Genomic DNA, 26055 nt, shown 5'->3' on the forward strand with positions numbered 1-26055 from the left:
CTTTTTAAAAAAATGGCACTTATAAAAGCAGTGCTTACATGTGCTAATCAAGTAGGATTGATGTTCTGCAAATGTAACACTTTGATTAAAATCCTTCTTGCATGTTTGTGTTTTAGCCTTCTACCTACTCCTATCTTGTCTTTTTTTTCCCCCCATTTCTTTTCTTTTGATGTAGCCATATTGGAGGATTATAAATGTACACACTGATCAGAAGTCTATTTTTATATGAATATATCATTTAGAGCTAGAAATATATTACTAACTTAAAGTCTGACAGTGTACTGATTTCTGGAAGGTGATATGTCATCTAGTCTTTAAAATGCCCCAAACCATCAAATATCACAAAAAATGTATCTTATTCATTATATGCTTGTAAAAAGGAAATGTAATTATTAAGATTTTTTTCTACCAGTTTTGAAATTTTACAAGCTAGTGTCTGGCTTGTATCAGGAAGATATCAAAACTTATATAGTCTCTTAAGTTATTTAGAAAGGTCTGGTTTATGGTATATGGAGCACCGTTTTTCTCCTAGACTTTAGTATATTTTCAGCCATTCAGTAACTTTTCTTGCAATTTGTCTCTGATTGAATCTAGAAACTTGTTTCACATATCTGAAACAGATGGCTCGATGTGCTTGCAGCCTTTACCTCACAGTTTTGCTCCATTGTAGTAAACCAGTATTTGCCTCCTTATGTAAGATTTAGAGGGGAAACATCCAAAACACTACTAAACACAAAGATAAAAGTTAAATAGTTGGTACATTTAAGTAGTTGATACCCAATAATCCAGCCTTGAATTCACTAGAAAGTATTTGGTATACATTCCCATAGCTTCTGTAGCCATTTTAGATTATCAGTGTGTGTTTTGTAATATGATTACACAGTTTTAAACTCTTTCTGAGTAAAAAATGTTATGAAAATGTAGCTCTAAGATACATTATAATTGCTAAGTAGCTTAAATCACACTGAATTTCATGAAAATGTGGAAAACCAAAAAAGAAAAATCATATTAAAAACATTTCAGAATTCAAGATAGTTAATAAAATTTCTTAAGGCTTTTAATATTGTACTAAAATATATATTACCCAAACATAACTTTTCAACTGTCTTTGATGATGGAGGAGAGGAGAGATGAATATATGAGAAAATGTTGGAGAAACCAAAATTTGTTGGGGTCCTGCTTTGTGGACCACTTAGTTTGTAACTGACACAATTCCTTTTCCTCTTGAGCTGCTGTGATTTAGTAGTCCAGTCCTCTTGCAGGAAAACCTATGATGGTGGTGATAATCACAAATAGTTTAGATTAAATATTCTTCTCAAGTTTGTACACCCACTTTCCTTTCCTTTTTGTATTCAATTTGAGCCATATGAGCTCTATGCTGCCATGTATGACTTTTAAGGTCACTGAGTATGATGTACCTATTCTATCATTTTTATTTCTAGAATAGTATCTAACATCATACCTCACAGTCTCAGCAATAAAGTTTCCATTCTGGATACTTTGCACAAAGCTGAATAAGCGTTAATAAAACCTTGGCATTAAATCAGCTATTTAGTTACATAATCTGTAAATTAGGACAGTTTTGCTTCTTAAGCCATTCTTATTGTTTTTTTTCCTTAATAAGTTTTGTCTTATTGCACTGACCTGAACCTCTATTATAGTGTTAAAATGAGGTAATGATAGTAGACATCCTTGTCTCACTCTTGATTGTAAAGGAAATGCATTTAATGATTTACCACTAAGAATGGTGGTATTCACATAAGCAACACATTTATAGACTTTTTTTTTCACACAATACCTTCCAGGTGTTATAATAAATTCAAATTTACAGAGTACTTTCACATATATCACCTCATTTATTTCTGACAACTCCTCATCAATGAAATCTGTTCTAGAAATGTAATATGCTGTGCTCTTAAATTGAGAGAGAAATTATTAAGAGAACTTAAGTTAGAATAAGTGTAGAAATCGACTCTAGTTTCAAGGATACAGTCTGACTTTGTAGTTAAAAAGTTTTCAGTGACTCTGATGAAATGAGGAATGATCTGAACTGTCAGATTAGAGGGAATACTGGTAAAAACTCACTGTCATGTTTTAATGGCCCTGTCAATTTTAGTGTTTGACTCTTAATATCTTTTTCAGAGTAGGAGGAAGTTGAAAAGATTCAAAGATTCTTCCGTTGTCATAAAATTTTGTGTGGAAGTGGAACTGAAAGTATAATAGGATTCATAAGATTCTAGAAACGAGAAGGTTTTGACACCCTTCCCCTCCTTTTTCTCTCTCCTCTCCCTCCCTTTTTTTCCCCTTCTCTCCCTCCTTTCTTTCCTATTAATTATGTCAACAACATATTTTAAAATAGTGTCCTTTAGAGGAGGAAGAAGATACGGTCTCCCCAAGTATCTTTAGCACTTTTCTAATTTACATATGATATAAATCTGGTTTTAGTTGGGAGACAGTTTGGCATAGTTTAAAGGACTAAACTTAAAGAGATCCGGTTCTGGTCTTACTTCTCCTGTAGGCAGATTTAAGACTTTGGGAAAATCACTTCTTAAATTTCCTCCTCAGTAAGAGCGTGGGGTGTGATAAGATTATTCTTATTATAGTTTGCTTGAATTTTTTTTTTCTGAAATAGGACATATTGAATGAAGAATCAAACAGTTACTAATAACTCCTATATTAGGTCCCAGCTCTGTTTGTCAATACCAGGACTATAAATGGGTGTGATTTTACTTTGAAATCTTTACCTTGCTTTCTGTTACTGTGTTTGGGAGTGTGTTTCATGCACGCATGAAATGTAGTACATTTAGTGATTTACTTCTAGATATATATCTCTAGATATATATATATCTATACAAGTCAGTCATAGTAATTAGCTAAAACATTGTTCACAACAGATTAGACTGAAGTGACTCTTGTGCAGTTTAATTTGAGGCATGTTGCTTTTTCAAATTTTCTGATTCCAGCAAACTGATTTATATAAAAGAGGCTACTGCTGTGAATTAAAGTAAGGGATTGAGTATATTACAGAAAAATCATACCTCTGTTCATCTGGGTTAATAATTGGACAGTATAATGGTTTGTAGAAGGACAAAAATAAATGTAACCCCTGTTGCAGCAAATATTTTTCTAAAAAATGAGGTTGTATTTAATGTAAGAACTAAAGCATTTCAGGAGTTATTTTGATACCAAAATGATGAGTGGTCTGATACATGATTTTTACAGAATGCAAATGGTTACTGACTCTTGTGAAAGTAGATACAATTGTGTATTATTTATATTGTTTTCTTGATTTATGGGGGGGTTGATTGAAGATTGAGGGCAGGAGGAGAAGGGGATGACAGAGGATGAGATGGTTGGATGGCATCACCGACTTGATGGACATGGGTTTGGGTGGACTTTGGGAGTTGGTGATGGACAGGGAGGCTTGGCATGCTGCGGTTTATGGGGTCGCAAAGAGTCAGACATGACTGAGCGACTGAACTGAACTGTGACTAGGGATGAGTTGCTACAGAATTGATAGTACTTTCAATACAGTTTTGTACCTATTTGACTACTTGTAATGCATCTCCCTTCTTTGGGCTTCCTGAATGATTCCTAGTTTGAAGGACATTTTCTGAACACATTATAGCCTACTATCATCCTTCCTCTAATCTATTAAATTCTTGATTAATGTTGTTTTATTTTTCAGTTCTCAGTTCAGTTCAGTCACTCAGTCGTGTCCGACTCTTTGCGACCCCATGAATCGCAGCACGCCAGGCCTCCCTGTCCATCACCAACTCCCCGAGTTCACCCAGACTCACGTCCATCGAGTCAGTGATGCCATCCAGCCATCTCATCCACTGTCGTCCCCTTCTCCTCCTGCCCCCAATCCCTCCCAGCATCAGTCTTTTCCAATGAGTCAACTCTTCGCATGAGGTGGCCAAAGTACTGGAGTTTCAGCTTCAGCATCATTCCTTCCAAAGAAATCCCAGGGCTGATCTCCTTCAGAATGGACTGGTTGGATCTCCTTGCAGTCCAAGGGACTTTCAGTTCTAGAATTTCCATTTGATTTTTTTTAAAGTAGATTCTAGTTCCTTGGTTAAATTACCTTTTTCCCCCTTTCATTTTCTTGAACAGATTAATCACAGTTATTTTAAAGTCCAAGTCTGATAAAATCTAGTATCTGATCACCTATGAATGTATTGTGGCTCAGCTGGTAAAGAATTGGACTGCAATGTGGGAGACCTGGGTTCAATCCCTGGTTTGGGAAGATGCCCTGGAGAAGGGAAAGGCAACCCACTCCAGTATTCTGGCCTGGAGAATTCCATGGACTGTATTGTCCATAGGGTCACAAAGAGTCGGACACCACTGAGCGACTTTCCCTTTTACTTTACATGAATGTATTCCTATTTTCTCTTGATTTTTATTTATTCACTCATGTTTTTTGCCTGCCCAATCATATTTAATAGAATTCTGGGTCTTGTGTATGAAAAAGTATAAAGGCTTTGGATGATGTTAGTTTATTCTGAGCAGATTCAGTATTCCTCTGTTAAGAAGATGGAGTATGCCATATCCCTTTGAGCCAGTTTTTTTTTTTTTTTCTTCTTTTTTTGCTTGGAGGGTTAGGATCTTCCAGGATCTTAACTAAAAGTCTGAGATATTTCCTGGAGACCTTCCTCTTTGGTTGGCCCTACCTTTAATTTTTGTGTACCTGATAGTGTACTACCAGAAAATCTCTGCTGAGCTATTCTTAGTATTATTATAGGCACTTTCCCACAAATTTCCCCTTCTATAAGGTATTACATAGCTCCTGTAAGGAAATATGAGAGATCAAACCTTTATAATGTATTCCTCAAACTTTTCAGTAGACATATTGTTAGTTATTAGTTTCAGAGTTTCTGGAGGAGGAGGAAACTCACTGATGATCTTGTTTACAGGGGGATAGTAGATTATCATATTGCTAAGACTTAATCTCTCAGAGTAAGAGCTTGTTTAATTTTCCCCCCTCCTTTAAATCAGTCATTTCAAATTTTAGAAGAATTGGCTATTTCTGCTTCTTTTATGGAAGGACAATTATGTTTGTAGCTATTCAGAACATCAGGTGCATGCTTACACATATACATACACATAAAAAAAATCTTTGCAACCTAAAGTTGAAAAGTTTCACTTGTGTGTATGGTTGGGGGGTTAACTTCATGCTTAGCTTTTGCATAAATATTTTTAAAATATTTTTTATATTTGTTAGTATCATTAAAGTCATACATTAAGGATGTTTAGATTTTTTTTCTCTTTAATACACATTAATAGGATAGACTTTGTATGAGTCAGAGCTCAACTGGGAAGACATACTGTTATTTTAAATATGGAGTTTTCTTCTGAAACTGTAACAGTGAAAAGGTCAGGTTTGTGAAGCTGGAGTTCTGGAAAGAGAAGGAGAGATTTGTAATGCTCTTGAGAGTGTCTGAAGAGGTTTTTTAAATTTCTTTATATGCATAAGCACATAAGAGCTTTTCTTGAAATAGCTTTGTAGTTTCTGTGGAGTCTGTAGTCTTTCAACTGAAAGGCTAATTGAAGCCGTCACACCATTATTAGAATAAAGAAGAGAAATGGTGGGATTATGAGGATAATAAAAATGTATAAAATTAGAATTCAGGGATTAGAGTATATCCTAAGGGTTTGATTATAGTCACTCTCTTAAGAAAACATTACTCTTTGAGGAAAAGGAGAAAAGTAAGGTTACTTTTTAAACTAGAAAAGGAAAAAACAAAACTAGCCTGCAAAGACATACACTAAGAACCTTCAAATAAAATGGTAATCGTGTACCTCCTGAATTTATGATTTTTCTCACAATAGAGGTGTGTTTCTATACCAGATTCAGATGCCTTAAATATCCTAAGTAATAAACTCTTCAGTTATTTCTGAGTTAGTTAGCTGTAGAATTATGGGCACTTCCTTCCTGTTTACCAATTGCTATGCAGTTGGCAATGTCTTTAAAACTCTGAAGCCTCCTCCTTAACCAGACCTCTTCTCACATGTCTTAAAGACCTTGGAAGGGTGTGAATCTGAATTGCTCTCCTCCTCCTTCCCATCTGTCCAGTTCTTAGTTGCCCACTTCCCTTGTGAAGCTTGTCCTACCCACTTCTACCCACAGTGATTTAGAGATTAAAAATACTCTTGCACAATTTAGGTTATTATGGATTATATTTTGAACATTATCTGATTAGTTTCATTTACGTCTTTTCTGCAGTGTGTTCAGTCTTGGAGGGAAGAGGCTGTCTCTGACATTTTCTTTTTCTTTGTCCCTGCTTGCTGATGCAGTCAGTGCTGGTTATCTGGTGTTAATGTAGTTGAGTCAGCATTCTTGACTTGATGCAACTGACTGTGTTATTCCATGTCCTGTAGGAAGCCTATCATCCAGACAGGATTAAATGTGTAAAAAATGTATTAGGGGAAGTGTTTGTAAGAGAAAATGGGAAGGAAGCTGGGTGAGCCATGCTAGTCTGACTCTGAAAGAAGAGAGGAAGGGAAGAGGGTCAGATGGAAGTGTCTTGGATGTGGGGCACTTTTAAGGAAAGTTTGGCAAAGCCACTGGGGTGGCCTGTGAGCGCTCACTTTTCCCAGAAGCTGGCCTGCCTTTGGGTTCTTGCTGTGCTCAGTCATTAATTGGGAGCAGCCCATGGCAAGTGTGATCTTGGTGCAACCGCTTGGGACCCTTGGTCAATATGTTCCCTGATGTTGGAGATCTGAGAGGTGCATTTTCATGGTCACCACACTGATATTTCAGATGAAAATTTAATGTACATAGACTCTCTCTTTCTACGGTTTCCTTCTGCAGTTTTATTCATAACGACTATTCAGGTTAAACTTCTTCAGAACATGGCTGCTGCTTTTCTTTATTTTGTAGAGTTCCTTCCTCCTTTTGATGCCCTTTATGTGCCATTTTTTAAAAATCAAGAGTATAAACCCTCCGAGTAATTTACCATAATCACACAGTAGTTTCTTATAACAAGGACATAAAAATTTTTTTAAAGGATATGGCAGTTACTTTACATTTCCTTAAAAACAAAAGGGTATATCAGTTCACTTTTAAGTTGTTGCCAGGGTTTTTTTTTAAAGTGTTATATAAAAGGAAACTTAAATCTAGGGATCTTGCCAGCTATGTTAGATAAGAAAATTGCTTTGTGAGTGAATATTTGTGAGACATGTAGCCTTCTGCATTTATCGTCACCAGTGTTTAGATGATTTCATATCGCTGAATCTGTTTTTAGAGCTTATGTTGATATTCCCTTTTTATCAGCATATAGGAAAAACTTAATAATCTTTTTTTGAGCTCCAAGTTTTTATTATTAGAATCAAGGCAAAAATGATCCTGTCAAATTTATTTATATATATGTATGCTTATTTCCATATTTCTCTATATTTTTTAAACAATCTCAAACTTAGAAGAAAGTTGCAGGTACAGAATTTTATTTTCCTGTACTATCTGAGAGTGATTCTCCAACATGATGCGACGTCACTCCCAAATACATTAGGATGTTTTCTAACAAGCAAGAATATTCTCCCACATGACTTGAATACAGCATCCAAGTCAGAAAAGCAAAAACTGCTGTATTGCTACCACTTAAGCCTCAGTCTTTATTAAGGTTTCACTAATTATTTAAATATTATCTATATAGAGAAGGAATCTAGTTTACAATTACATTTTTCCTTTGATTATCTTGCCTTCTTGATTTCCTTCTGTCTAGAACAATTTCTCACTCTTTCCTTCACTTTATTGACCTGAAGATTACAGACCAGTCATTTTTTAGAATGTCCCTCAATTTCACTTGCCTGTTTTTTCCTCATGGTTAGAGTTAGGTTATATGTTTTTGGCAGAAATAGCACAGAAGGAATTCTCTGCTCTAACTTCTTTCTCCCAGGTAGCACACAGGTATGGGCGCTTCCCCATTGTTACCTTGTTTGAATAAGATACTGTTCACCAGGCTTCTCTGATATGAAGTTACTCTTTTGCCTTTCTAATTGATAAGTGTTTTGTGTGACACAATTTGTAGCTATGTAAATATCTCATTGCTTATCAGACTTTCCATTTAGTTATTACTTACTGTAGTCACTTGGACTCGTGAATCTTCCTTTTATTCAGGGGATTATATTCTCTCACTTGCATTATTTCTTTTGGTGCTCAGTTTGTCCCTACTTAGAAAGCAGGAGACTTTTAAGACCTTCAAGTGATAGATGTACTCTGTCATTCTTAGAGCATTGCCTTTCTTTCTGCTTCAAAAAGATGTCCCAAGATTTTTTTCTCTGCCCTAGTTCTACAATTAGCCATTTCTCCAAGGAGCCCTGTTTTCTTTAGTCAAAAATGGTAAGAAACCAAGATCTGCTAGGTGTATTCATTGCTTTGGGATGTCATTTCTCACAAGGCACCACAGTGAACAGGGCTGGGAAGTATAAATATACACATAGACATGCATAAGCATGTGTATGCACACAAACATACGTTTTTATTGAGATATAATTCACATCCCATAAAATCCACCCTTTTGAATAAGTGAACCAAGTTAGTGGTTTTTAGTATATTTAAGAGGTTATGAAAACATCACCACTACTTGATTCTAGAGCGTTTCCATCATTTCAAAAAAAAAAATCCTGTATCCATTATAAGTCTCTCATCATCTCTGCTCTCAGCCCTTGACAGTCATTGAACTTTCTGTCTCTATGGGTTTGCCAGCTTTTATTGTTGTTTGTTAATATAGTTTGGTTGGTAACTTCTATGCATTAATTCCGTGAAGTCTTTATTTTTTGTCATTTGTGGCCACTGAAGTCTCCACTTGGTGATTAGCTAGTGTTTAGACAGAGATTTCCTTAAATGCCTGTAACCATCAGTTTCTCAGTCTTTGCCGTGGGGCTGTGTGTGTGTGTTTAGGTGTGTCTTCAGTACTCAGTCAGTCAGTCAGTTGACTTTCTACTTGCGCAGAATCTCATGGATAGCCAGAGGCGAGGTTTTAAAACTGTCTCAGGCCTTTCCTAAAGCATACAGAAAGCTTTGGGCATCTCTAAAACCTTACTCATAGGTATGGCCCTATAAAATCTCAGAAATATATCTGAGTCTCTCATAACCCTTATGGACATCTTGTTTCCAAGCTTTACCTTTAAGCCTTTTGATTAGTCTCTTGTCTTCTCCAACTTTCATCTATCACCTTAGGCATTGGCCATGTTTAACTTGTCTGTAATTGTTTTTGACAAATGCTCCTGGGGAAAAGGCTTTCATCCTGAGTGAACCTTGCAGGTAGACTCCTTGGGGAATCAATAGACAGGTCAAATAATCGTAATTTTCTGGGAGTGGGTCTTTACAGGAAGCTCTAGTCCCATTTTGTTCCCTCTGGTGGCTGCCAGGCTGCTTGTTTTCACTGCAGAGTGCAAGCTGTTAGTTTTCAAGGTCGTCATGTTGCTACGGAGCAGAGGATGGAACTATGGCAAGTTAAAAATGTCACAGAGTTCCTCGCTCTTACCAAAATTCAGTTGCTTTTCAGGAATAAATGTCCCTCAGGCTGCTGCAAAACTTTGTTCAATATCCAGAGCTCTGAAAAACTTGATTTTAACAGTTTCTGCCATTTTTTTGTTGTTAAGGAGAAGCACATTTTTGGAGATCCTTACTTTGCCTTTTTTTTTCTTTTTTGCTGATGTATACTGCCCACATTTGTTTTTATATTGGTTTATATGTGTTGAAAACCATGAATTCATAGAAATACTTCCAACTTCAGTCCAACACCAGAGGATTAATTCTAGTGTCCTGCATCTGTAATTCCCTTCTCTGACAATGAGAAACCCAGCTCCCATTATCCTTAAAATATTAATCCATTAGATCAACATTTCTGTGTGTGACCAATCTCCCCTTGCTGCTGTCACTTCTGTCTTGCACAGAGAGCCTCTTTACCATGGTCAGGCTTTAACGCCTGTGCCAGAATGTCACCCCTCATGTACTCACCTTGTCAGCCACCACTTCCCCACATGGATGGTGTTGTCATCCTGGTTCAGTTCAGTTCAGTCGCTCAGTCGTGTCCGACTCTTTGCAACCTCATGAATCGCAGCATGCCAGGCCTCCCTGTCCATCACCAACTCCCGAAGTTCACTCAAACTCATGTCCATCGAGTCGGTGATGCCATCCATCCATCTCATCCTCTGTCGTCCCCTTCTCCTCCTGCCCCCAATCCCTCCCATCATCACAGTCTTTTCCAGTGAGTCAACTCTTCGCATGAGGTGGCCAAAGTATTGGAGTTTCAGCCTCAGCATCAGTCCTTCCAATGAACACCCAGGACTGATCTCCTTTAGGATAGACTGGTTGGATCTCCTTGCAGTCCAAGGGACTCTCAAGAGTCTTCTCCAACACCACAGTTCAAAAGCATCAATTCTTCAGTGCTCAGCTTTCTTCACAGTCCAACTCTCACATCCATACATGACCACTGGAAAAACCATAGCCTTGACTAGACAGACCTTAGTTGGCAAAGTAATGTCTCTGCTTTTCAACATGCTATCTAGGTTGATCATAACTTTCCTTCCAAGGAGTAAGCATCTTTTAATTTCATGGCTGCAGTCACCATCTGCAGTGATTTTGGAGCCCAGAAATCCTGATTAGGGTCTGGTATTCCATACCAGCTTACCCTTCTCTGTATCTTTCTCTCCCTAATGGCATCAGGAAGGAAATGGGTAGAATAATGTTTTACAGATGAATTTTATTATCCTTTCTGTCTTTCCTGAGTTTTACTTGTGAGAGTTTGTGAAAATATATTAGACTTACATTGGCATATCTGGCTTCAAAGAGTGAAAAAAAAAGGGCACAACTTACATAACTAAACTGGAGAAGGCAATGGCACCCCACTCCAGTACTCTTGCCTGGAAAATCCCATGGATAGGGGAGCCTGGTAGGCTGCAGTCCATGGGGTCGCAAAGAGTCAGACACGACTGAGTGACTTCACTTTCACTTTTCACTTTCATGCATTGGAGAAGGAAATGGCAACCCATTCCAGTGTTCTTGCCTGGAGAATCCCAGGGACGGGGAGTCTGGTGGGCTGCCGTCTATGGTGTCGCACAGAGTCGGACACGACTGAAGTGACTTAGCACATATCTAAACAAACTTGTGAGTTTTTTGAGGGGAGGCATCTATAGAAAACTGATCATTCTCAAGAAGTCAGTGAGCCTAAGAATCCATAAGAATTTTAGTAGTAAGACCCCTTTCAGATAGATTCACATTCATTCTCAAGATGGCTCAAATGAGATATTTGGGAAAAGGGTATAATAATCTTTCTTGATGTCAGCTTGTCATTGCTATCATTTATTCAGCACTTCACTGTGTACTGGGCACTCTGTTTAATTCTCAGATAAACTTATATGGATTCTATATTTACCTTTGTGTTATAGATGAAAACATCTGTTCCACTTTATCACAAAAGTCCTCAGAAGATTTGTCTACACTTGCTGTAACCAATTCTTCTTCTCCATCTCTGTCTTAAACTTATATCAGTGAGGATTTCACCTGTGTCACTGCTCTGAAAATGGTCTGGTCAGAAAACAAATGTATTCCAAACAGAAAGAATCATCATAGTGTTTTCTGTCTCGGTTAGTAGTACTCCAGGTACTCAGCTAGAAACCTTGAATCATCCTTGACTCTCCTTTCTTTCTCTTACACTACTTGTTAACAAGCAGCAACCATTCCCTACCCAGCAGGGGCAGCAGCCCCAGGATTTCAACCCACTGCATGGTTTGTAGATGTTGGGGGTACTAAGAAAGATACGACTCACACAGGCATTGGAAGGAGCAATGCATTACTCTCACAGAAAAGAGAGAGCAGAGTAAGCTTCAGCAGTGAGTGTCAGCCCCCTATGGTGAACGAGTCCCACCTGTGCTGTTGCAGGGAGATGGTCTGTGCTGCAGGGATGGGCCACGTTCCATCTCCACTGAGACTGTAAATAATAATGGTGGGGTTGGTCAGGTGCCATATGACACACACACGTCAGCAGAACAATGAAATACACATCAAGCTAGAAAAGATACCCTCAAACAAGACAGTAAGCTCAGCACAAGCTGTGAGGGCCCCTTATTTCCATGTGTGGAAACGTTCCAGGCCTATGGTGCTTTTACAGCCATGCAAAGGTCAACAGGCCGTGCATGACTTCCTTTCCCAATACCACATACCTGTCCTTTAGAAAGCCTTTTTGGCTCTGTCTTCAGAATATACGCAGCACCTGACTGTTTAATCACTATCTCCACTGCAGATACCCTGGTCCAAGCTATAATTATTTACCTGATCTTTCTGCTTCCAGTGGCTTTCTGTACTATTCATTGTAAAAACCAAAGTCTTTGTAGTGGTTTACAGGGCTGTAATTTCATGTATTAGTCTTCTTTCCATCCTGCATTTTGCCCCAGCCATACATGCCAGCTTTGCTCACACACTGGAGTCCTTGCACTGGCTATCCCCTCTACTTGGAACAGTCTTCTCCCAGAGATCTTTGTGGCTTGCTGTTTCACCTCTCTAGACTTCTTGCTCAAGTGTTAACTTTCTCGGTGTGGCTTGCCCTAACCACCTGGCTTAAAATTGTAATCTCCTCTTGACCCAGCACTACTTAGCCCTTTTCCCTGCTTTACTTTTTCCCACTGCACTTAATAATTTCAAACATACATGTGTGTATCTTTGTTCCTATGTTGGCATTTATTTATTTAGGCTGTTATATTTTTCCACTAAGAAGGCTTATTTTTTGACAGCAAAAATTTTTGGCCTTTTTGTTCACTGCTTAGATCACCTTTTCACATAGTAGATGCTCAATAAATATTTGTTGCCTCAAAAGAATTGAAACAGGGAATTGAAATGATTCTGGTAAATGGCAAAGCTGAAATTTGAAGTATTCGGCATTCAGATCCACTAGTAGAAAACTTCTGATTAAGCTTTTTCTAACCCAGCAATGCAAAGAAATAGAGGAAAACAACAGAATGGGAAAGACTAGAGATCTTTTCAAGAAAATCAGAGATACCAAAGGAACATTTCATGCAAAGATGGGCTCGATAAAGGACAGAAATGGTATGGACCTAACAGAAGCAGAAGATATTAAGAAGAGATTGCAAGAATACACAGAAGAACTGTACAAAAAAGATCTTCACGACCCAGATAATCACGATGGTGTGATCACTCACCTAGAGCCAGACATCCTGGAATGTGAAGTCAAGCGGGCCTTAGAAAGCATCACTATGAACAAAGCTAGTGGAGGTGATAGAATTCCAGTTGAGCTATTCCAAATCCTGAAAGATGATGCTGTGAAAGTGCTGCACTCAATATGCCAGCAAATTTGGAAAACTCAGCAGTGGCCACAGGACTGGAAAAGGTCAGTTTTCATTCCAATCCCAAAGAAAGGCAATGCCAAAGAATGCTCAAACTACCGCACAATTGCACTCATCTCACACGCTAGTAAAGTAATGCTCAAAATTCTCCAAGCCAGGCTTTAGCAATATATGAACCATGAACTTGCAGATGTTCAAGCTGGTTTTAGAAAAGGCAGAGGAATCAGAGATCAAATTGCTGACATCCGCTGAATCATGGAAAAAGCAAGAGAGTTCCAGAAAAACATCTATTTCTGCTTTATTGACTATGCCAAAGCCTTTGATTGTGTGGATCACAGTAAACTGTGGATAATTCTTCAAGAGATGGGAATTCCAGACCACCTGATCTGCCCCTTGAGAAATTTGTATGCAAGTCAGGAAGCAACAGTTAGAACTGGACATGGAACAACAGACTGGTTCCAAACAGGAAAAGGACTACGTCAAGGCTGTATATTGTCACCCTGCTTATTTAACTTATATGCAGAGTACATCATGAGAAACGCTGGACTGGAAGAAACACAAGCTGAAATCAGGATTGCCGGGAGAAATATCAATAACCTCAGATATGCAGACACCACCCTTATGGCAGAAAGTGAAGATGAAGGTGAAAGTGGAGAGTGAAAAAGTTGGCTTAAAGGTCAACATTCAGAAAACGAAGATCATGGCATCCGGTCCCATCACTTCATGGGAAATAGATGGGGAACCAGTGGAAACAGTGTCAGACTTTATTTTGGGGGGCTCCAAGATCACTGCAGATGGTGACTGCAGCCATGAAATTAAAAGACGCTTGCTCCTTGGAAGGAAAGTTATGACCAACCTAGATAGCATATTCAAAAGCAGAGACATTACTTTGCCAACAAAGGTCCGTCTAGTCAAGGCTATGGTTTTTCCTGTGGTCATGTATGGATGTGAGAGTTGGACTGTGAAGAAGGCTGAGTGCCGAAGAATTGATTCTTTTGAACTGTGGTGTTGGAGATGACTCTTGAGAGTCCCTTGGACTTCGAGGAGATCCAACCAGTCCATTCTGAAGGAGATCAGCCCTGGGATTTCTTTGGAAGGAATGATGCTGAAGCTGAAACTCCAGTACTTTGGCCACCTCATGCGAAGAGTTGACTCATTGGAAAAGACTGTGATGCTGGGAGGGATTGGGGGCAAAAGGAGAAGGGGACAACAGTAGATGAGATGGCTGGATGGCATCACTGACTCGATGGACATGAGTCTGAGTGAACTCCGGGAGTTGGTGATGGACAGGGAGGCCTGGCGTGCTGCGATTCATGGGGTCGCAAAGAGTTGGACATGACTGAGCGACTGATCTGATCTGAACCCAGCAATCAATGATTTTAGAGTTATTGTCCTGGTCACTGTAGTTAGGGACTAATTTTATGATTCCAGCTAATCTGATAACCTAGCTATATTATGTTCATGGTAAAACACATGCTGAGTTTCACAGGAAATAGTGGTTAATGAGTGGTTCATTACTGTGGACTACTGGTACTGAGTAGTAAAGAAACAAATAAAAATATGTCAGTGATAATATTTTAAAGGTTTGCATGAAAAGTAATTTGATCAGGAAATTGAGTACTGAAAATTTTTAATAAAATATTGATTTATAATCAAATTTTAAAACTTCAAATTGTATGTGGGGCTACATTCACATTAAGTTTTCATTTACTCGATTGTTCTAATGTTTGTGGTCCTTCATAAAACTAATAATTTATTATTCCAATCAATAACAGTATTGGTTTTATTAATTAAAAATGCTTTGTATTGATTAACTTTTTGTAGACTTCTTCAGAAATAAACAAGTCCAACTTAATTTTGGATATGCCTGTGTGTTTATACATGTGTGTGTCTAAAAAGATGTGTAACTTCAAGAATATACGTAGACATGGATAAATATATTTATCAGTACGCACATACACAGAGTTGATCCTCGTTATTCATTGATTCCATATTTTCAGATTCACCTACTTGCTACGATTTGTTTGTAACCTCACAATTGATACTTTTGGTGCTTTTGTAGTCATTACTGATGTGCCTGTGCACAATGTCTGAGTTGCTTGATGAGTGAAGACCTGCCGAGTCCAGATGCAGCTAGGTTATGCTCTGCCTTCTTGCCTCAGCTTTCATACTACACACCAGTGTGTTTTTTTCAGTGTAGTTAGTACTTCGTTTTTGTGCTTCTGGTGATTTTGTTGTTGGTGATTTTGCTGTTTAAAGTGTTCCCCACGTGTTGTGCTGAAGTGCGACCTGTTTTGCTAAGCATCAGAAGGCTGTGATGTGCCTCGTGGAGGAAATACATGTGTTAGATCAACTTCATTCAGGCGTGAGCGAAACACTGTTGGCTGTGATTTCACCATTAATGAGTCAATAAATATTTTAAAAGGTGTATTTAAGTAGAAACACATGTAACACAAGGTTGTATATTGATCAGTTGCTGAAAGTGTTGTGACCAGAGGCTTGCAGAAGCCTAAGACACTGTATCCCCTAGGGATAGGAATTGAGTATATGCTCGATTCAGTGTTTGAAGAAACTTCATGGAGCATAACTAGGGTAAGTAATGAGAATCAGCCATACATGTACAGTTTTCTCCGAGAAAAGCAGTTTTCATTAGTTGTCTGTTTTACTATTTGAATCATTATATTAAACTCCAGCTCAGTGTGTCTTTCATAAATTTAAATCCTAGAGATGTCACCCAAATTGAAATCTTAACATAAACCAGTGCTGTGTTCCATTCAGTGTAATAAGTCATTTTTTAAAACTTTAATTAAATTTTAAAAATTATGAAACATGTCATATTTTTAAAATTTATCAAATTTTTAAAATTATGAAATATTTTAAAATATATTCAGATTTTAAAATTATGAAATGTATCATACATTCAAATGAGTAAACATAATTTGTATTTATGATTTTGAAAAATTAATAATAGAAGCAGCATCCCTGTAGATACAATTTAGGAAATATATCATTATCAATATTTTTGAATATTCCCAGGTGCTCTTCTCAGATTCAGTGTTCCCTCACCAGAGTCAACCACAGTCCTAAACTTTGTGTTAGCATTCCTCCTCTTTAGCTAAAGCTCTCTCTGTGATTTGTTTCTGAACATTCATTGATTACATAGCAGAAAGAAAACTTTGTGTTTTATCATTAGGTCTTTCTTTTGCTCACGTGAACTGTACCACGTATGTCACAGTCACTGAGATCTAGAGACTGTATACCGACAGTTGCTAAGGCCTTGGGCTCTGCACCAGGTCTTAGTTTGTAGACTGGAGCTGCCTGAGTCTGGCCTGCTGCTTACTAACTGGGTGACCTTGCACAAGTTGTTTACTTTTACTTTCCCTCAGTTTTTTCTTCTATAAAATGGGGATATTAAGAGTGCTTAGCTCAGAGCATTGTTGTAAGGGTTAAATAAATTACTTACATATCCCAGGTAGCTTAGCTGGTAAAGAATCCTCCTGCAATACAGGAGACCCCGGTTTGATTCCTGGGTTGGGATGATCCCCTGGAGAAGGGATAGGCTACCCACTCTAGTGTTCTTGGGCTTCCCTGGTAGCTCAGATGGTAAAAAATCTGCCTGCAATGCAGGAGACCTGGGTTGAATCGCTGGGTTGGGAAGACCCCCTGGAGGAGGGCATGGCAACCCACTCCAGTATTCTTGCTTGGAGAATCCCCATGGACAGAGGAGCCTGGTAGGCTGCAGTCCATGGGGTTGCAAAGAGTTGGATACGACTGAGCATCTAAGCACCACAACACAAAATCTGGAAAAATAGTAGTTATTAATAAATGTTACTGGTTATTTGTTAGAAAAATTAATGCTGAAGAATTATTTGAAAAGCCACTTATATTCTTGTGCTATATTAAGTAATCTTTTCTTTAAATGTTATTCTACTTTTAGACAACCATGTGTTTTAATGATTTTGTCACTTTGTGACCTCTTTTCATTTAGCTTATTGTAGAGTTACTTAAAATAGTATTTCTTCGGTATCTCTTTTTTTGTCTCAGATTGTGTGAGATCAGATCTCTTTTTAGTTTGTAAGTGAATTTATTCTACATATTTTATATTTGGATTTTTCTCCATAGCATACTCATTTAAGGGCTACTGAGCAATAATTCAGAGGCTGATTTGTTTATCTGTTTGTTTTGGTCTCATGTTGGCAGAAGTTCATTGTAGTGATAGACTTAATAGTTTATCTAATATTAATAAATGAAAAATGGCTTTACATAAATGTCAAGCTCCTATTAAAGTAGGGAAATCTGAGTTAGTATTTCCTGTTCTCAGAGCTATATTAAATTGTTAGACAATTCAATATTTAGGTTAGAGTTTAGAGAAACACTTAACATGTCATGGTTAAAACCAATAAACTTAACTACTGTCTATTGATAGCCAGTAAGTCAGCAACTACATCAGTACTCTAGTAGTATCGAGAAGCTGAATGGGACTGTGTTTTAGAAGTTTAATTCCTTTTTGCATGCCCACATAGCAGCCTTTCTGTTTTGTTAAAGAGAATCTTATGATTTCATTCTTCCTGTGAGTCTGAATTTCCTTCATCTTTATCTGTAAGTGTGATTGTTTGATAAAATAGTGCAGTAGGTTCCACATTTCTGAGACAAAAGAGGAACACCGTTCTATATTTTCTGTATCAATCTGATAAAGACATGTGAGTGAGAGTGTTTGGGGAGTAACAGGTTGTGGATAAGGCTTTAGACAATCTAGCTCTAAGACTAAAAACTTTCCTTTAGGATTTTAAAATAATTCAAGAACAGTAATGGTTATTGTGTATTTTGGATTGACAAAGAAAGTCTTACTACCCTTGGAAAATTATTTTCAAAGTTAGCATCTCTATCTACATAACAGTTACTCACAACGCAAAAAAAAAATCAAGTATTTTCCATATTTTTTTCTATTAATTTTTAATAATTTATTTTTAATTGGAGGATAATTAACTTTAAAATGTTGTGTTGGTTTCTGCCATACCATAGCGTCAAACAGCCATAAGTATATATATCTCTCCTTTCTCTTGAGCCTCTCTCCCACTCTACTCCCCCATCCCATTCCTCTAGGTCATCGCTGAGCACCAGGCTGAGCTCCTTGAGTTATACAGCAACTTCCCACTAGCTAGCTATTTCACGCATGGTAGTATCTATATTCCAGTGCTGCTGGTGCTGCTGCTGCTGCTAAGTCGCTTCAGTCGTATCCGACTCTGTGCGACCCCATAGACAGCAGCCCACTAGGCTCCGCCATCCCTGAGATTCTCCAGGCAAGAACACTGGAGTGGGTTACCATTTCCTTCTCCAATGCTACTCTCTCAATTTTTACCAACCTCTCCTTCCCCCACCATACTGATTTTAATAAGGAGAACTTAAATTATATGTACGTGTTAGCACCAACATGATTAAGCTTTAACAGCTATCTATGTTTTCATGTCTAAGTTGTAGCTTGTAGTCAGTATGTTAATAAACACGCATATTACATAAAGAAATGAAAACTTCTCCTTCCCTAAACCCAGAAGTTATGGACTTAAAAATATTAAGCTGTCCTTGATCAGACCGTCTTTTCTTTTTTCTTGAGAGTATGCAATGTGATTTTCCATGTCTATTGAACCCCAAGGCAAATCAGAAGATGGACCCTCTTATCTTACATGGATCCAAACACATAAATGTCTAAGAAGAATAATTCTGCACACAGTCTAAGTGAACGTCTTAGCCTGTTACTATTACAGGAACACCACTCACTGAGGGGCTTAAACATTTACTACTCAGAGTCCTTGAGGCGGGGAAGCCTTGGTCACGGTGCTGGCAATTTTCAGTGTCTGGTGAGGACTCACTTCCTGGTTCATAGATGGCCGTCTCCTTGCTGTGTCCACAAGTAGCAGAAGTATGGGAGTGCTCTTGAATCTTCTTCATAAGAACAGTAATACCATTCATGAGAGCTCTACCTCAGGACCTAATCAACTCTAAATGGTTCCACCTCGAAATAACCATTACTTTGGGGGTTCAAAATACGAATTCTGAGAGAACACAGTCTCCAGCAGTGATAAAATAAAGGTATAATGTATGTAGGCTCTGTATTTGAGAAGATTTGGGTTCAGATCCTGGCTTTAACTGTTTGACCTTGCCCAGGTTAATTACCTTCTCTCAATATCACTTTTGTCATCTCACAGGCTTTGTGAGGATTGATTGAGAATGTGGGAAAGCATTTAGTGCAGTGTCTGACATCGTCTGCCTTTGACATGCAGCATGTCTGAAGAATCTCAGTATTCTTCCTTCAAGAATGTGAGACCAAGCTTGCAGCAATTCAGGTCACATCCTCTTCTATAAGACTAAGACAGTAGCACCTTGTCTAAGATGCTTCCCTTGCCTTTATCTCCATTCCTTGCAGTATGGTTTGGTTACGCACCCTTTCCCTCTGGTTGGAATTCATCTCACTGTGTACTTTCTCATTGTACGTGCTGAGTTCTTCTATAAGATTCTGAGCTAAGGAACATGGACCATATATTTTCATCCTTGTGTCTACCTCAGCACAATGTTTGATTATATAATAGATACTCAGTAAATAGTGACTTGCTGACTGAATATATAAAATTCCCTTGGGACCCCAGCCAGAAGAGTAGTCTGTAGTCCAAATCAGAGTGAAGAGAGTATAGGAACAATATTTTCCCCCCGAAAGTTACAAAGTATTTTCAAATACACAGAAAAGCTCAAAGAATTGTACAGTGAACATCCATAAATCTATCACCTAGATTCTATAATTAATATTTTATTACCTCTTTTATCAGATGTCTCTTGTAGTAGACAAGTAGATCTCTTGTAGTAGACAAGATATCTCTTGCAAGTAGTAGATCCATCTACTCTTGCATTCAATTAATTAATCCATCTTAATACTTTAAAGTATCTTGGAGTATTAAAGGTGCTGGTTTAGGCATTTGGGGTAGGTCAGGCCTTGGGCTGTGGCAGTTTGCTTGTGGTCTGAGGCCCAGAAGGCTTCTGAAGCACTGGAGCAGGCACTGGAGTGGTCTTCAGGAAGCTGGCCAGCCTCCCATGCAGTTTACAAACCACAGTCTGAGTCCTGCTTCAGGAGCAAGCAAATGTGCGCATGCTTCTCACAAGTGGAGTCCCGTCTTCACACAGCCCTCCTGTTAGTCCCGTTGTCCCTCCAACTATCCACTGGGCTCATCTTCCCTGTGTTGGTCCCCAGGGTTGGGGCACCAGTATGTGGCTCAAATCATTCACTCCCTGGGAGGATCTCTTTCCTGTATAATTTCCATTTTCCTCTGAGTCTGCTCCCAGGGGCACAGGTTTGATCACTTCTCTTCCCTTCCTACTTGATTCTGTGTGGGTCTTTCTTACAGTCTTGGTTGTACAGTAGTCTTTCTACCAATCTCCAGTTAGTTTTCAGTGAGAACTGTTCCGCATATAGGTGTATTTTTTGATGTGTTCGTGGGAGAGGTGAGAATCCTCCATTGTCATCTCCTCTCCACTTGGGCATGTTCCCAATGACCATTCATAGATATTTCTCTGTGATGTATCTTTTCAGATCTTCAGTACATTTTTAAATTGGGTTTTTTGATACCAAGTTAGAGGAGTTCTTTATATATTCTGTTCAAGACTTTGTTTAGATACATTTGCAAATATTTTCCCAGTCCGTAGTTTAACTGTTTTCTTAATGGTATCTTTTTATCAGTGTTGTTGTTGTTCAGTCACCCAGTCATGTCCAACTCTTTGCAACCCCATGGACTGCAGCACACCAGGCCTCCCTGCCCCTCATCATCTCCTGAAGTTGCCCAAGTTCATGTTGATTGCATCAGTGACGCCATCCAGCCATCTCATCCTCTGACACCCTCTTCTCCTTCTGCCTTTAATCTTTCCCAGCATCAGGGACTTTTCCAATGAGTCATCTGTTCTCATCAGATGACCAAAATCCTGGAGCTTCAGCTTCAGTCCTTCCAGTGAATATTCAGGGTTGATCTCCCTTAAGACTGACTGGTTTGATCTCCTTGCTGTCCAAGGGACTTTCAGGAGTTTTCTCCAGCACCACAGATCAAAGGCATCAATTCTTTAGTATTCTGCTTCTTTTTGGTCCAGCTCTCACAACCGTATGTGACCACTGGAAAGACCATAACCGTGACTGCATGGACCTTTGTCAGCAGAGTCATGTCTTTGGTTTTCATTTTCTAAATTTTGCTAATGTCTATTGTATTCATTAATTTTTTTAATAGTTAATAACTTCTGTGCCCTGGCTAAGAAACCTTTGCCTTTACCAAGTTACAAAGATGTTCTGTCTTTTCCCTGAGTAGCTTTATAATTTTACTTTTATATTTAGGAGTATGTTATATCTAGAATTAATTTTTTCATATGAAATAAAGTTAGGGATAAAGGTTCATTAATTTCCCCCATATGGATTCCAATTGTTTGAGCACATTTATTGAAACAATTTCTATAGATTTACATTTTTACATATGTAAAAATTTCTCCTTTCCTCACTGTTATCTTGGTAACCTTGTTGCCATTAAATGACTATATGAGGGTGGCTCTACTTCTAGACTTCTTATTCTGTTTTATTTATTAGTCTATACTTGTATCAGTTTTACATTGTCTTGGATATTGTACTTCTACACTAGGTGTGGTAAAGGCTTCTCTTCTGTTACTTTTCCCCTAGCATTTCTACTCTTGCTTTCTAGCTGTTACAGTCATCCTAGTCTGTTCTCTGATTCTTCAAGCCAGTAAGTCTATAGTTTAATATCCAAGTTTTATCCTTCCATTGTGGCACCACTGGCACATGACCTCCAACAAAAGCCATAAAGAATGAGAATTTTACCCAGTGTCATCACCTTCTTCCAAGTTTATTCTCCCCTCCAGTTTCTTCCTCCTGCTTTTTGCTCAGTGCTTTCAGATAGTTGTTTTATACATTTTGTCTGTATATAGATTAAATTTGTTACCAGACAGAAGGTTGGTTCAATAACCTCCTCCATTATAATAGTGCTGTTCAGTTGGTTTCTGAAAGTCAGTTTGAGCAGGCATCTGGCCAGGGAAGCAGTTACAGTGAGAGGTGGGACAAGGCGGTATGGTGCTAAAGAGAGGCAAGTTTCAAATGGAGGGAACAGATTTGGTTCAGCTCAGTTAGAGAAGGCTTAGACTAAACCCGAAGAGTGCTTGGAAGAACTCCAGGGGAAAGAACGTACTAGAACATTGTGTTTTTCAAACTGTGAATCATAAAATTGATTTAGTAGGTGGCCTCTGAAAAGTCATTTTTGTTGCTAACCTAATCCAAAGCCATAACACAATTAGAAAGTAAGATCGATACACTGCTGATATGTACTTTTATCCTCAGCTTTCCAGTTAGAGACTAGTTTGTGGGGTCTCAATGAATTCATCACTCCTCTGGTGGACTCTGGACCCTTGTTTTATGTTGGACTTCTCTTGTAACACAAATGTGCATGTACATAGCAACACTTCTCAGTAACTGTTAAATATATAAAAATGGATCAAACATTTGTCAAAATTATGTCAGGGCTGATGAAGCATGATTGACTTTAGAAATCCCCAGTTTTAAGGAATCCTCAGCTTAGACTATCTTTTATGGGAAAGGGAAGCCTTGGTAATATATGTGACATGATATCTTATCAAGAAATCTCAGAGTTCCTTGTTCATGGAAAAAGAAGTAATGGAGAGCCATCAGGGATGCACTAAATAAGGATAGTATTAGAACCTCTCCCCTCTTTCTTTGTTAATTGTTCCTCTTCTTTTCTCTCTGTAATCCTTCTACACACACACACACACACACACCCCAACCCACCCCGATCCATAAGCTCTGGATAAAAGTACAAATAAGGACTCACAAATAAAACTATATAAATCAAAGAAAATTAAATAAGTAAAAGGATGGTAATCCATCTTTCAGTTTTTATAATTAGGCCAAGCTTGGGAAACTGTTTATAATGAAGAAAAGCTTCTTTAAAATTCATTGGGAAATGATTTGGTGATCTAATTTTTCTCTCATTAGATGAGGGCATGATAATGTCATCATTGGCAGAAGGTTAAAAGATAACAACAGTTCTTCAAAAGGCACCATTAAAACAATAAAAAGGCAGACCATGCACTGGGAGAAAATATCGGTAATACATATGTCAGATAATGATTCTGTCAACAGAATGTATGAAGAGTTTTCATGAATCGACAGTGATAAGATAAGCAACTGAATTAAACAAATGAACAAGAACTCAAAGAGATATCCTCAAAAGAAGGTATATCAGTTGCCTAAAAACACATTATAATACATTCTGTGTCATTAGCCATCAGAGAGATTTAAGTCAAAAGCACAGGAATTAATAAAAGGAAAAAGACTGGCAATATAAAGTATTGACAAGAATGTGAGCAATGAGTACTCTTATATTTTGCTGATGTGGAGGCAATAACTGAACAATCACTTTGCAAAATAATCTGGCAATATCTTAGAAAGTTAAACATACACTTAGCATTTGAACCTTGAACCTCCACTCCTAGGTATTTACCCAAGGGAAATGAAAACCTATATACACAAAAGGCCTTGTGTATACAAACCAGTTTTACTTTGTACTAGCCCCAGTCTGGGGGGAAAAAAACCCATATGTTCATCAGAGGGAGACTGGATAGACCAATTGTGGTATATTTATACAGTGGACTACTACTCAGTAGTGAAAGTGGATGACTTACCGATGCTTTCAACAACATTGAAGGCTCTCAGAAACATTATGCTGAGTGAAGGAAGTCAGACACAAAAGAGTATATATTAATCCATTTATATGAAATTCTTCTAAAATGCAAAGCTAATAATTGTGAAAAAAATCAGCTCACTGGTAGCCTAGGGTGGAGGTGGTTTGACTTCAGAGAGTCCTGAGGGACATTCTAGAATGCTATAAATATTCTATAATGATGGAATTACATGAATGACTCAACTTATTTAAGGAACTGTGAAATTAAAAGGTATGCATTTCATTGAATATATGCTATATTTCAATAAAGATTTTTTAATAATAAAAAAGAATTCTAGTCCTTATACTCTGACTACCTTGGCATATAGGAGATATGATAACTGTTCCTGTTTATCTTTGATAATCATTGCCCTGGACAGAGAGCATTTTTGTACTTATAAAATCACAGTGCATTGTATTATATTAAGTACATTAAATGGAGATGCCTTCACTAAAATGAAGTACCACAGATAGGTAGGATACATGGAATGGGGTACATGTCCAGGATTTAAACAGCACAATTGGGGTTGTTTGTATTTTAAAAATAAATGGGGGAGCACCTGAATTATTTTTTTGTTGTTGTGCTAAACCAGGGGTCAGTAAACTGTAGCTATAGCCCACACTGTCTACCTTTGTACTACCCTGGAATCATAAATGGTTTTTATATTGTAAAGGGTTATATGAGAAAAGAAAAACAGTGTACAACAGATATGTAAGTGTCCCTCAAAGTCAGAGAACATGTAGTGGCTAGAAAGGGTGATCTGAGGGGGGAGTCTATTAGGTTATGATACCTGTACTACAAGGTTCCCCCGTATAGTGCATTAGTGGGTGATTTTGGGGGGAGTCTATTAGGTCATGGTATCTGTACTACAGGGCTCCCCCATATAGTACATTAGTGGGTGATTTTGGGGGACAGTCTATTAGGTCATGGTATCTGTACTACAGGGCTCCCCCATATAGTACATTAGTGGGTGATTTTGGGGGGAGTCTATTAGGTTATGATATCTGTACTACAGGGTTTCCCTATATAGTGCATTAGTGGGTGATTTTGGGGGAGAGTCTATTAGGTTATGGTGTCTGTACTACAGGGCTCCCCATATAGTGCATTAGTGGGTGATTTTGGGGGGAGTCTATTAGGTTATGATATCTGTACTACAGGGTTTCCCCATATAGTGCATTAGTGGGTGATTTTGGGGAGAGTCTATTAGGTCATGGTGTCTGTACTACAGGGCTCCCCCATATAGTGCATTAGTGGGTGATTTGGGGGAGAGTCTATTAGGTTATGGTATCTGTACTACAGGGCTCCCACATGTAGTGCATTAATGGGTGATTTTGGGGGAGAGTCTATTAGGTTATGGTATCTGTACTACAGGACTCCCCCATGTAGTACATTAGAATTCCCGCATCAACTGCAGAATCCTTCTACCCTCCTCCACCTTTTGCATTTGCCTCCCACAGTCTTGTCTGCCTGACCACAAACCATAATGGATCTTTAAAAATTAATTTAGGTGCTCTGAGCATCTTTTTATTCCAGATTCTAAAGATGAACCTGGGGATAATGGCCATCTAGAATTGCTTTAGGAAATGTGCAGCCTCTTTGAAGGATTCCACTGTGCTAATGGCTTGCACATTCAAGATGAGGGATCAGTGAAATTGTGGTGGACAGGCCAGGGATAAGAACAAGTGGCAGCTTGATGTGAACTAGCACTTAGGTTAAAATCTGTGAATGTTTATAATATTTCTTTCCTCTCATCTTTTTCTAGGCCTACTCTGTCTATGACGAAGACATTGGGTACTGTCAAGGACAGTCTTTTCTTGCTGCTGTATTGCTGCTGCATGTAAGTAATTTTCCATGTGATAAATGGCACGGTACTGCCAAATTCATTTTATTTTCTGCTTTTTTTTTTTCCCTCCCTTCCTATTCTCCATTTACTTGATGGAGATTATACATGGCATATCTTTTTAAACCTGTACTTTTGGT

The 26055-nt window shown here is 38.2% G+C and overlaps 1 protein-coding gene across 3 annotated transcripts in view; it reads left to right on the top strand.

Moving 5' to 3' along the window:
* RABGAP1L (RAB GTPase activating protein 1 like) overlaps positions 1-26055 on the top strand; it is a 739452-nt gene that overhangs the window by 426374 nt on the left and 287023 nt on the right. For all 3 annotated transcript variants that reach the window (XM_070768910.1, XM_070768911.1, XM_070768912.1), the window contains one exon: positions 25838-25912. In XM_070768910.1, the coding sequence (XP_070625011.1) occupies positions 25838-25912 (75 nt within the window). The remainder of the gene's footprint in view (positions 1-25837; positions 25913-26055) is intronic.

This window comes from Bos indicus, chromosome 16, assembly GCF_029378745.1.
Source record: "Bos indicus isolate NIAB-ARS_2022 breed Sahiwal x Tharparkar chromosome 16, NIAB-ARS_B.indTharparkar_mat_pri_1.0, whole genome shotgun sequence".
Taxonomy (NCBI): domain Eukaryota; kingdom Metazoa; phylum Chordata; class Mammalia; order Artiodactyla; family Bovidae; genus Bos; species Bos indicus.